General features: G+C 39.1%; 2 protein-coding genes across 2 annotated transcripts in view; both read right to left on the minus strand.

Moving 5' to 3' along the window:
* Positions 1-246: 246 nt before the first annotated feature.
* On the minus strand, positions 247-6,241 carry LOC149845887 (IAA-amino acid hydrolase ILR1-like 5). Its single transcript, XM_089997773.1, has 6 exons — positions 5,873-6,241; positions 5,254-5,379; positions 4,850-5,164; positions 1,320-1,448; positions 404-831; positions 247-274 (listed from the first exon to the last, which is right to left on the minus strand). The coding sequence occupies exons 1-5, from the start codon at positions 6,215-6,217 to the stop codon at positions 442-444; spliced, it is 1,305 nt and encodes a 434-aa protein (XP_089853899.1). The 5' UTR covers positions 6,218-6,241; the 3' UTR covers positions 247-274; positions 404-441.
* A 1,192-nt stretch (positions 6,242-7,433) lies between these two features.
* LOC149845888 (AP2-like ethylene-responsive transcription factor SNZ) overlaps positions 7,434-13,234 on the minus strand; it is a 246,134-nt gene continuing 240,333 nt past the window's right edge. The window contains exons 3-4 of the mRNA XM_089997777.1: positions 9,794-9,831; positions 7,434-7,638 (exon numbers count right to left, since the gene is read on the minus strand). The gene's annotated coding sequence lies outside the window, so the exon portion shown is untranslated. The remainder of the gene's footprint in view (positions 7,639-9,793; positions 9,832-13,234) is intronic.

The raw sequence follows: 13,234 nt of genomic DNA on the forward strand, positions 1-13,234 counted from the left end.
TTAAAGGTCACTTTTAGTCAATAAAGGGAGCAGGAAGTGATGCTTATCCTCCGACACAGAGTAAAACTGTGAGACTACGTGCATATAAAGAGCTCCATGAACAGCGTGAACAACTGCAAAATGATTCTATGGTTTTCTGGTTGCACCACCAATTCACATGTCATGCAACAGAGATGGACTTCACAAGTCAAGCTAGTCCTCTGAGAACTCATGTAGAACAGGATCAGGTCAGCACTGAGCAACACGAAACTGAAATTCCAGAAACTTGGACAGCCTGAAAGTACAAACACAGTTCTTGGATTCAGATGGTCCCATAAACATGTTACTGTTGTCAAAATCAAGAGACGGACGCAGAGTGGCATTAACAGTATATAATCCCTAAAATTGAATATACAAAAGCTACCAGTGTGCGGTTGTTTAAATGATGCTGACTGATCACGTTTATAGAGCTCTACCATCCCCTGACATCCCATGCCCATTCACGTAAAGCTCTGCCAATGCAGTATGCACTGCAGCGCCGATAGGAAGAATCCCCTCGTCAAGAAAGAAATGGGGAGAATGAGGCTGGTGAACAGACCCCAACTCTTCGTTTCTCATCCCGATGTTGAATAATATGCCAGGAATCATCTGCTGATAGAAGGAAAAGTCTTCGCCAACCATCACTTTCTTCCCAGGCAACACATGATCTGAACCAAGCAACAGTTTTCCAACCCGCTGAACATAATGATGCAGATTGGCATCATTCACAACCACAGGATAGACTGGATGCTCCTCATCTTTCATGGTCACGGTGGCACTGCATCGGTGTACTGCAGCTTGAGTTTCAATTACCTGCAAGGAAACCTTTCTTGAGATATATATATTTTTTGATAGGCAAGCTGGGGTTAGGCAGACCCCTACCAGTTCTTTAATCAATAACAAATCACAGAGATCTTCCTAAAAAGAAGTTAATCCATAGAAAACAATTCTCAAGAGATAAACCCCCAGAACAAATAACCAAGACCCAATTCAATAACACTATTTTACTATGGACAACTTTTCTTGAGATATTGACCACTTGAGTCTCATATCTTATTTCAGTCAATCTGTTTGTTCCCGTGTCACATGGATACATTTGTACAATATCCCCTTAAAGCTGTATCCCTGTGTCTACAGCTGTATCCTTGTGACACAGGCTTGTCCATAACAAATAGACAAGTAAACGTATAGGATCTACAAACTTGAATATAACAATACAATTTAAACAAGAAAGAAGCAACCACTTAAAAAATTACAGCAAGATGGTTCCTTGAAAAAAAATACTAGGAATAAATGCAAACCTCTATGACTCTCCTTCGGAGATGATACAGCCCTTCAGTGGAAAGACCTTGTATGGCACCTCCAAGTTTTACGGATGATGGAATTGCATTCAGTGCTTCACCACCTTGGACAAATGTTACAGTAATAACCTTCAACAAAGAATAAATCATAAAACCATCAATGATTTGATCACATCACAAGTGTATAGGTTTCTCCAGTTTTAAGTAGCTAGAAGGCTAAAAAATCCATCATGCATCATCTAACCTAGTCACAGTTTCAAAAATAGCCAAAGTTAACTGGCAACTTATCTAACTTGATTCACCAATAACAATAAAACTTCTGATTTTCTAAGATAAAAAAAGAAACAGTTCTAACGTTCATACTTCATAGGGGAGGACATTCCCTAAATTGTCCCCTTTACAGGGCATTCCCCTGACTTCTTCCCTTCATGTACCTTAGACTCGGACCATCTTCCAGATGACACATACGTGGTTTCACACATGCCCACCTGCAGATAACATCTCTTAAAAGATGTTCAGAATTAACTAATGACTAAATAACTCTCAATAGTAAGGATGAGTTTTTTTGTGGACCCAAGTTGGTCCTTAAGCACAAGAGCTTGGACATACCCACGCTTTAACTTCAAACTTCACAAGTGCGTCACATTTAGATACATCAATCAGTAAATTTCACACTAAAAATGCCAGTGTTCCAGTCATTGCATTTTATTGTATGGTAGTATCTAGCTTTGCGATAGCTGCATTTATCAAGATGGTATGAGATCTCCAAGAGTGGATGTTCCTTGTGATTCTGTGGCATAATCCACTTTGGAATGTGGCATAGAAAAGAGGATGCTCAGAAGGTGAAAAAGAAAAAGGAAGTACATGTATGAGAACATGATTGAATTTCCCTTGAACACAGATAATCTACCTTTATAAACTAGCCCAATGAAGTTGAGGGACATGGCCAGAAGTAATATCCAAAGGACATCATCTTCAACCCTTATCCAGAGCTGATGCCTCAAGTAGGAGCCTATGTTACCAGGACACAGCGAAACAGGCCACGTACCCATGTCGACACAGCCAACATGCATACGGGTACCGAGTGCTGCATGGATATGTGGATCTGTGGGTTGGGTTGGGTCGGGTCAAACTAAGACCCAACCCAAAACCCACACTCATTTTTTTCTTTCCTTTTTTTTTCCTGTCAAACCTCCCCCTTCCCACCTTTGGCAGGAGGGGAGAAGAAGAGAGAGAGAGGCCACCGACGAGCGACTGAGGTTTTCGGCCAGGGAAAAGAGGAAAGAATGAGAGAGAGAGAGAGAGATGTTGGTGCATGATGTAGCCCACGGTCCATATGTGGTAAATAGTTGGATCTGGTAAAAGATTTCTGAAATCAAATCATCAAAAGTTCTGAAATCATGACAAGGCATTTTACATGTTAAAATTGGAACCTGTTTGGATGTTGATTTGCCTGGGTATCTCCCAATCTCCTCGTTCTCCTTCGTGGAGAGAGAGAGAGAGAGAGAGAGGCGGTGGGGAAGGAGGTTACGATCAAGGTTACCGAAAGCGCCATACCATATGGGGAAGCGTGCTTCCCCGAAGCACGTTTCAGAAGCACAAAATGCGGCACTAATAAAAGATGGATGGAAGACTCTGGAACTATTACAAGTTTGTTATCTTGTAGAGAGCTCATCAATCGATCCAATAGTTTGATCCACAGATGAGTAAGGAATGTACTCATTCTTGGATTTGCATGTCCTACTAGAGTGGATGTTTATGGTAGAATGCTCTTTCTTGGACATTAGAGTGTGTGATATCTGTTCTCTATGACAGAAAAAGTAAGAATGAAAAAAATATGTTGATAAAAAAAAACATCAATCACCAATTTGGAACATTCAGACAGAGACAATAGGCATCAAGATGGTAAACAAACTACCCCAAAATGGTTGAAGTAAAAATAGAAAACAGAAAAAACCCCTTGATTGGTGTACTATTTCAAATTCCCCTTCATGGCCTCAACTACCTTTGGATATCCAGAATTACCAGATTTAATACATTTGCATCTATCAGTATGACATGGAAAAATCTTGCTAAGCTGCCCAAGGTAAGATTGTCAATGGTGTTCCTTGACATCATCCAAATGAGCCAAAAAAAGAAAATAGGATTGAAGCATTTATTCGGAACATAGTCAAGTTGTCAGTTTCCTGACAAATCAGACATTTTCTTTTCCTCACTCCTCTCAGGAAAATAGAGAGAGTTATTTATCAGCATAGGATGTCTCTGCAAACTCCATTCAACCTGCTATTTCAATCCAACATACAAGGAGAACCCCATGGGTTAAAGACAAGATTCCAAGTGAAGGAAATCAAATAAATTTAAGATTCTCAGGAGACCTAGCCAAGACTAATATTACAGTGGATTTTCTGGTAGCACATTGGGAAAGGAGAATCATCTTGAGGCATCTCTATTGACACTATATAGTTTCAATATTGATGTATCAGTAGAGGTAGCAAGCATATTTGGCGTGGGCAGGATCCCAGTTATTGCAGAGAAGAGGTGACTGCAGTTAACACTAAAGCAAACTCCAAGCAAAATGGCAAGGGCGATGGCTTTTTCCAGCAGGGCAGAAGAAAACAGAATTGCAAAGTGTAAACTGTAGTCGACAGGTTTCAAGGAAACTATTAGCCTCTCATGAACAATACTCCCAAGAATGTAAACTAGATTGCCCTCTGACCCTAATGTTTGGTGGTAATTTTATGGATGCACCAACTTTTCCAGACTGCCAACAGAAAATTAGCTGATTGGAACTTTGGAGCAAAACATATTCACCATGTAGTTTTGCACATGTTGGATATGGATGAAGTCCCTAAGTTTCTACATTTTCTTTTCTCTACGTCACTATTTTTATCAAATATGTCATGCTTGTGTATATCATGTTCCCTTATTTTTATATTAGATGGTTCATATGTAAGTTAGCTAAGGACCGATTTTGTATCAAACTCCACCCTAATCAGTCCCTCTTAAAACCCGTAGCTTCCCTTTCATAGGATAGCCATACGGTGCATTGTTTGTTTTGCTGCAAAAGAAATCACTAATGAATATGGTAATGATTATAATGGGGCATTTGCTCCAGTAGCTAATATTACCATAATCTGAGATCTCGCTGCTGCCCTTTACAACCATAGATGAATTACTAGCTAACGTTATTTTATCTCTTACTGCTGTCACTTATATCAGTAAATGGCTTCCTTTTTTATCATTTCTTCCATAATGATACATTTTTTGCAATTAGTGAAGCACATGGTCTTTTTCAACTGTGACACAGTTCAAAAAGTGTACTGTAAGGGCTTGGATCTCAGTGACCCCACCCGGGGTTTACCTCCAATTAAATGGCCTGGTTCTCGGCGAGGGTTCCTTGTCATATAAAAAAAGAAAGAAAGAAAAAACTTCATAAAGCAATTGTAGTCCGTTATGTAGAACATGAAAAACTAAATTGTGATAGCAGCAAGAAAACTAAGAAAAAGCTACAGAACCACTCTCACACCTACCGGGCTATGAAGGGGATCAGATTCACGCGAAGTCAGCTGCTGCAGAGCTAAAATGGCAAATGCCGTCGCAACAGTCGGGTCCATATTCAAGTGGGGAGCCGCAGCGTGCCCACCTTTCCCCCTAATCTCTGCCTCAAAGACGCATACTGCCGCAATGAACTCCCCGGGAACAGACGCAATGCTCCCCGAAGGATATGCAGGATCGACATGCATCCCGAAGATCACTTCGGCGTCACCGAGAGCGCCGTCTTTGATCATGTGCAACGCCCCTGCACCCGATTCTTCAGCAGGCTGAAATAGTAGCCTCACGGTCCCCTTCGAGAAAACACAAATTTTTTCAGGAAAAACCAGCAAAATGGAAACAGAAACCATGATTCACAACAGAAGAAGGAAGAGGAACCCACCTTGAGATGTTCCCTTCGTTGGTTCAGCAGCTTCGCGGCGCCGAGAAGCATCGTGGTGTGAGCGTCGTGTCCGCAGGCGTGCATCTTCCCGTCCACCTTGCTCTTGTGCTCCCACTCAACCAATTCCTGAGTACCAAGAAACCTAATTCACACACACATATACACACACACAGATGTGCGTTTGATTCTTTGACTTAGAATTCCACGGTCGTGGAGTTCCTGGACTTGGATCTTTCTGGCGTTTGATTCTGAATGGCGTAAGTAGGAATTTCAGGCTCATCCCCAACTCCCGCAGTGGGAAGAGTAGCTCCAATTTTGATGCAACAGAGCCAATTGGCTGACAATTCATTAAGAAAAAGAGCATCGAAAGAACAAAAAATACACATAAACTCCAAACTTAAGCATCATATCATGACCCAAGTTCCAGGATTTCGAAAACAAATCGTCCCTTTCCGAGTTAGAGGGAAAGCAAACTCCGTTCCGTAAAACAACTCATCCAAACCAAGGACTTCTCGGCTAGCCAGGAATCACAATTCCAGGCCAATCCAAACATGAGCTCAAGGCGTTTCCATTCGGTAGTTAGGTAAGAAGATTGAGCAGAGAGGAGCTGGGAGATTACTTGCAAGAGGATGGCGTCGATGTCTGCGCGAAGAGCGACGACGGGGTGATTGCCGGAGCCGATCTGGGCGACGATCCCAGTCTTGGCGAGTGGGAACTCGTAGGGAATACCGAGACTTTCAAGCTCTTCCCTGATGAGAGCGCTCGTGTTGTGCTCCTTGAATGAGGTCTCCGGGTTCTCATGGAGTCGCCTTCTCACCGACACCAACCAATCCCTCTCTCCGAAGGCCGACCTCAGGAGATCCCTCGAGTAGGAAGACTCGCTCGAGAAGAGGTCGACCTCTGCAGAGAAGAAGAAGGATGAGGAGGAGAAGAAGAAGAAGAAGAGGAGGGAGAGAAATGCCATGAGAGGCAGTGGGTTAGTGGACAATAGCGAGGGAGAGAGACGAAGGGCGGTGTGGTCGATGTAAACAAAGCTCGTTAATCGGATCTGATTCGGGTCAGTCCGGAACTTGACGGGTCAGATTTTTGGTTTTTCCTGAAGACAATGTTTGATGTCTTAGAATATCGTAGTGAACAGAAGCTCCGGATCCATATCTGAGCTGGGACTATGCTTACTTGATCCAAACTCCTCTTAGAAAGATAAGGTACTTGCAACTCCTTCGATCACAAGGATTTTAGTGGGTTCCTAAATTTTTGTTGGTTTAAACTTTTTACCCCATTTACCTCAGTAAATCTTATATTCACCTATTTTACCTCAATAAACAATAGGATAAATTCTATATTTTTCTGTAATATATATATATATATGCTACAGAGGTACACCACCGCATTGTCATGATATTGAGAAAACATCACTCCATTTTACAGTATATAGGTGTACTACGAAGGAACACCATCATGTTTATTTGTCTTGTATTGTACAATTAGTGTCATTAGAATCAAAGGGAATCAAATTCCAATTAGATCGGCCAAAAATTGATTCGGTTTAGGTCAAATAGAAGTCTCACCATCTATCTTTTTTACATAACATGTGAATTTTAAAGAGAAAGTATTTGCTACTCTCCCATGCATAAGGAGACCCACCAAATTGAAACTCATAGGGAGGTTGTTTTAAAGATATGAATGTGGTTGAGCGTTGTCAAATTAGTAAGAATCTACCCTTTGATCATATCACTACAACAGAGCAGTAGATTAGCGACGACCACCTTCCGTCGCTAATCCGTCGCTAATCCGTCGCTAACCATGTTAGCGACGGATTAGCGACAACGCGGCGACAGTATGCTTACGTCGCGAATATTTCGACGCTAACTGGCGACGGAATAATTCCGTCGCCAAGTCCGTCGCTAATTGCGACGGAATAACGAGCGCTATATTCCGTCGCCAATCCGCTGGTACTAAACGGCGACCACGGCGTGGCGACGGATTTAATTCCGTCGCTAAGCCGTCGCTAGATTAATATGAATAGCGACGGAATCATTCGTCGCTAATCCGTCGCAAAAACGAAAAAAAATCAAAAAAAAATTATTTAAAAATTAATTACGGAGAACTGTACAATTTATATTTCCTGTACAAATTATATTTCCTGTAAATAAAAAACAAACCACACAAAAAAATTCATATAACAAGTATCTATAATAATTAATCATTCCACCTTAAAACTAAGAAGTTTAATTATTTACAATTCAACAATTACAATTAGGAAAAATAAAAAAAATAGAACTTCTTCAACACAGTCCTCTAATCATCGCCAAGATTTTGTGCGTCTTCTTGTTCATTGTCTTTATCTGTCCCTTCAGCTCCACTACCCTGATTATCGCTAGCAGCCTACACAAGAAAAGAACAGTCAGTATTGATAAACAAAATATAATGAAATAAATTACACACTATATGTGATTCTATCATGTGCTCATGTGTGATCTAAGGCAATAAAAAAACTCTATATGTGATTCTATCATGCTCATATGTGTGCTAAGGCAGTCAAAAAATTGAATATGTGATTATAGCATGTTCATATGTGTTCTAAGGCATATAAAAAAACTCTATATGTGATTCTACCATGCTCAGATGTGCTTTAAGGCAGGCAAAAAACTATATATGTGATTCGATCATGCTCGTATGTGTGCTAAGGCAGTAAAAAAATTGAATATGTGAATATAGCATGCTCATATGTGCTCTAAGGCAGGCAAAGCCAAAAATTTTATATGTGATTCTATCATAAATGATATATAACATGTTCATATGTGTTCTAAGGCAGTTAAAAAACTCTATATGTTATTATAGCATGTTCATATGTGTGTTAAGGCAGTCAAAAAACAGAATATGTGATTATAATATGCTCATATGTGTTCTTAGGCAGTAAAAAAACTGAATATGTGATTATAGCATGCTTATGTGTTCTAATGCAATCAAAAAAACTTTATATGTGATTCTATCATGCTCATATGTGCTCTAAGACAGACAAAAAGTTAAATATATATATATATATATATATATATATATATGTGATTCTATCATGCTCATATGTGTGCTAAGGCAGTAAAAAAATTGAATATGTGATTATAGCATGTTCATATGTGTTCTAAGGCATCTAGAAAAACTCTATATGTGATTCTACCATGCTCAGATGTGCTTTAAGATAGTCAAAAAAACTATATATGTGATTATACCTGAGAGGGACCTAGAATCGAAGATCCCCTATCCTGAACAGCGGCCTTGATCTCATTTCGGAGAAAGGGGGCGACGGTGTATTGGAAGTAGTTATTCAGTGATTCATTAATGATCTCGCGTACATCATCACCGGAAAGAATAGTCGGCTGCTTGGAGCTTATGTCGGCGCAAGAAGTTGGTGAGCCGTAACTGGAAGAACCAATAACTGGTGAAGTGTTCATATTACTCCCAAACCCGAACACGCGACCTTTTTTGGGTTCACCTGCTGCAGTCACCCATGCTGTAGGATCAAATGATGGATGCTGAGTAGCGTCTTCACCATATCGCTCTACCATTTGTTGCTCATATGCCTCCTACAAAATAATGTTTAAAGTATTCATTAATAATTAATGATAACATTATGATGACTTGCATATATATTGCAATGATTATTAATAGAATTAATACATACCGTTGTCGTTCTCGCCTTCTCTGATACGAAGACTCCCGTGGTCTTCCGTTTATGTGTTTCTACAAACACATCCTTATATGGTACACTGCCTCCTTTTTCTGCTTCCTGCGAAGTTAAATGACAAAAGATTTAGTACACAAATTTGCAACTATACTTATAAAATTAATATTATATATTGATGAGTTACCATTTTCTTTAGGTGGCTCCCAAATGTCTTAGATCCACCTGTGTGTAGATGGGCTTCGGGCATCTTCGATCGATTTTGTGAAGCCTTCACAGAGCCGAGTATCCTAACGAATTAAGAAAAAAACAATCAGAATGCGACGATGAAGAAAATATCAAATTTATCATGCAATATACTATGTCAAACAATAACAAGAATTTTGATGCATGCATTGATAACTTAATATTTTCATGTGCAAACTATTAATGACATGATACAATCATTTGAAGCATGCTTTTATTATAAAATTTCACATGGAAGTCAAAATCAAATTGAAAGTAACTACATGCAAGCATGGATACAATTACATCAAACATTGCAATACATCATAATCATTCATATCAAATAAATGGCAAACATGTACCTGCAGCAAACACACTTCAATATCTCACTAACTACTACCATGCTTAGCATGGACTCCGTACTCCAAAAATAAGAACACTTCCATATTTCTACATTAAAATCATGCTCAGCATGATCTCCGAACTCCAACAAAGCAGTCCTAGATATCAACAACTAAGTGAGTGTGTGAACAATAAAGTGCTGCATTCAATAAATTAAATAACATGTGATACGTTTGCATCACTTACTCACCACGGGTATTTACCCGATTTGCATTGTTTTTGTCATTTACTTACCACAGGTGGCCGAGCACGAGTTGGTTCCGTTGAAAAATCTGCACAAAAACAAAACAAATTAAGTAACAAACTAACTAATCATGAAACAAGATGAAACACTAACTAAAAAAATTAAAACAAATTAAAACAACTCTAACTAATTGAAAGAAGAGAAAAGAAAAATAGTATATATGTTAAGCCAAATCTAACTAGAAGATGCTAATTTAACAAACCAGCTATAACATGTTGAACCAGTCGACTAACATAAAGTCATAGACAATTTCTAATCTGAACTACTTAGCAAAGGAATAGTAAATCAATCAATTAGTTTACTAGAAAAGATGTGAACTCCGTTTAACCACCACTATCATAAAGAATTCAAATAGCCCTAATCTAACTAACTGATTGTGAGAACATTAAATACCAATCTATCCAAGAAAAATATAATTATAAAAGACCAATAGATTGAAATACTCTAACTAACCAGATTTCAAGAAAACAAATTGAAGTAAAACTAACTACCAGTAGACATTAACAAACTAACAAATTGAACAACATGGACAACTTGTATATATACATTACAAAAAAAAATTCAACTTAAAATCCATATGGACAACATATATGCAAACTACACTTAAAACCATATGGACATCTTATATACTCATATTACAATTTTTTTTTCAAGCTAATCACATGGACAACATAGGGATCACATAATAACTTTTTTTTTTTTAAAAAGAGATCACATGGGCAGCATAGGTATCCATAACAAAAATTCTTTTCAAAACAGATCACATAGGCAACGTAGGTATCTCATAACAATTTTTTTTTCTAAAAACAAACACATAGGCAACATAGTATTCCTACTAAAGATTTTTTTTTCAAACTGATTTACATAGGCAGCATATGCATTAAAAAACAGATTTTTTTGAAACCAATTCACATAGACAGCATAATATATCTCATAACAGATTGTTTTTTTCAAAAGCAATACACATCGGCAGCATGTTATTCCTACTACAGATTTTATTTTTCAAACGATTCATATAGGCAGCATAGGCATTCAAAAACAGATTTTTTTTTTTTGACAAGTCACTTAGGCAGCATAACGCAGGGGGTCGACCCCCCCTGCCGGAAAGCACGGCAGGGGGTTAAACCCCCTGCCTTTCCGGCAGGGAAGGGGGTTAAACCCCCTACCGGAAAGGCAGTTCCGGCATGGGGGGTTGACCCCCTGCCGTGCCTTTACGGCAGGGGGGTCGACCCCCCATGCGTTTCCGGCAAGGGGTCGACCCCCCATGCGTTTCCGGCAGGGGGTCGACCCCCCATGCCTTTCCGACAGGGGGTCGACCCCCCTTGCCGGAAACGCAGGGGGTCGACCCCCCCTGCTGGAAAGCACGGCAGGGGGTTAAACCCCCTCCGTTTCCGGCAGGGAAGGGGCGTACCCCCTGCGTTTAGAAGAAGAAGAAGAAGAAGAAGAAGAAGAAGAAGAATATTACCTGCGCTTCGCCGGACGGTGGCGGGAGGTTGACGGAGAGCGGCAGCTGGCGAGCGCCGGCTGGCGAGCGGTGGACGGGGAGCGGCGGCTGGCGAGCGGCGGTGGCCGGACGGTGGCGAGAGCCGACGGGCGGCGGGAGGGAGCAATACAGCGAAACAGGGAAAAGAGAAAGAGGGATGGGATTAGGGATTTACGCGACATTTAGCGACGGCTTAGCGACGGAAAAATTCCGTCGCGAAGCCGTCGCGAAACCCAAATACCAAAAAAGCGACGGAATATATTCTGTCGCTACTCCGTCGCTAATTAGCGACGGATTAGCGACGACAGAGTTCCCTCTCTAAATCCGTCGCTAAAATGGTGTTCTTGTAATCAAAAGTAGCGACAAAAACATGCAGTGGCTAATCCGTCGCTAAGTAGCGACAGATTAGCGATAAAAGTCGTTTCCTCGCTAATCCGTCGCAAATTAGCGACAGATTCTATCTCTAGCTAATCTGTCGCTAAGTAGCGACGGGAAAAATCCGTCGCTAATTTCCGTCGCTAATTAACAATTTTCTTGTAGTGTATGTTTTTAACATAAAAATATAATTTTTTTGAAGGTTAAAATTTGTAGTTCATTAATTTTAAACTCCTGATTCAAGGGCCAATTTTTACTAGAACAAACATTTAGGCTCTTTTTGGGAGCCTATTTTCATCAGAGTTGGGATGTAATTGGAGACCGTTATGTGATGTGACACTAAATATGAATAATTGGCTGACGTTTGAAAGGAGTTGAAAGGAGGCAAGATTTTCGGCAGGGAATCAACTGACTCCAACTCATCCAAAATACCCATTTAAACACCTCTTAGAAAGAGAAGGTATTTGCAACTACTTGAATCACAAGGATTTCATTGGGTTCCTTAATATTTGTTGGTTCAAACTTTTTACCTCATTTACCTCAGTAAATCTTATATTCACCTATTTTAACTCAGTAAACTCTATATTTTTATGTTATATATACATAATATATATATATATATATATATATATATATATATATATATATATATATATATATATATATATATATATATATATATATATATATTAGCCATGCTAAGGAGGAACACCGCCACATTGTCATGATATTGAAAAAGCATTACTTTATTCTACAATATAGGTGTACTACAGAGGAACACCATCATGTTTATTTGTCTTGTACTGCATAACGAGTGTCATAAGAATCAAAGAAAATCAAATTCTAACTGGATTGGCCAAAAATTGATTTGGTTTTGGTTGAATAGGAGCCCCACCATCTATCTTTTTTGCATAACATGTGAATTTTAAAAGGGAAGTATTTGCTACTCTCTTGTGGGTAAGGAGCCCCACCAAATTTGAACTCATAAAGAGGTTGTTTTGAAGATATGAATATGGCTGAGCATTGTAAAATTAGTAAGAATCTACCCTTTGATCATATGTTTTGGACATAAAATATTATTTTTTTTAAGGTTGAAAATGTGTAGTTCATTAATTTTCAACTACAGATTCAAGGGCTAATTTTTTCTTGAACAAACATTTAGGCACTCTTTGGGAGTCTATTTTCGTCAAAGTTGGAATATAATCAGAGACTGTTATATGATGTAACACTGAATATGGATATACTTGGCCAACCTTTGAAAGGAGTTGGAAGGAGGCAAGATTTTTGGCTAGGAATCAACTGACTCCAACTCCTCCAACATACCCATTTAAACTCCTCTTAGAAAGAGAATTTATTTGCAACTCCTTGAACCACAACGATTTCGGAGGGTTCCTAAATTTTGGTTGGTTTTAACTTTTTACCCCATTTACCTTAGTAAATCTTATATTCACCTATTTTACCTTAGTAAACAATAGGATTTTACCTCAGTAATATATATATATATATATATATATATATATATATATATATATATATATATATATATATATATATATATATTAGGCGTGCTACG

Source organism: Nuphar pumila, chromosome 2 (assembly GCF_984573655.1).
Source record: "Nuphar pumila chromosome 2, dmNupPumi1.hap1.1, whole genome shotgun sequence".
Classification (NCBI taxonomy): domain Eukaryota; kingdom Viridiplantae; phylum Streptophyta; class Magnoliopsida; order Nymphaeales; family Nymphaeaceae; genus Nuphar; species Nuphar pumila.

Excerpts from the sequence above, each read along its gene's own strand:
- LOC149845887 (XM_089997773.1), bottom strand. The coding sequence starts at position 6,217 with ATGGCATTTCTCTCCCTCCTCTTCTTCTTCTTCTTCTCCTCCTCATCC. Across the intron at positions 5,380-5,872 it reads TCGACGCCATCCTCTTGCAA|GAATTGGTTGAGTGGGAGCA; the intron begins GTAATCTCCCAG and ends CTTGGTACTCAG. Across the intron at positions 832-1,319 it reads TCCGAAGGAGAGTCATAGAG|GTAATTGAAACTCAAGCTGC; the intron begins GTTTGCATTTAT and ends GTTTCCTTGCAG.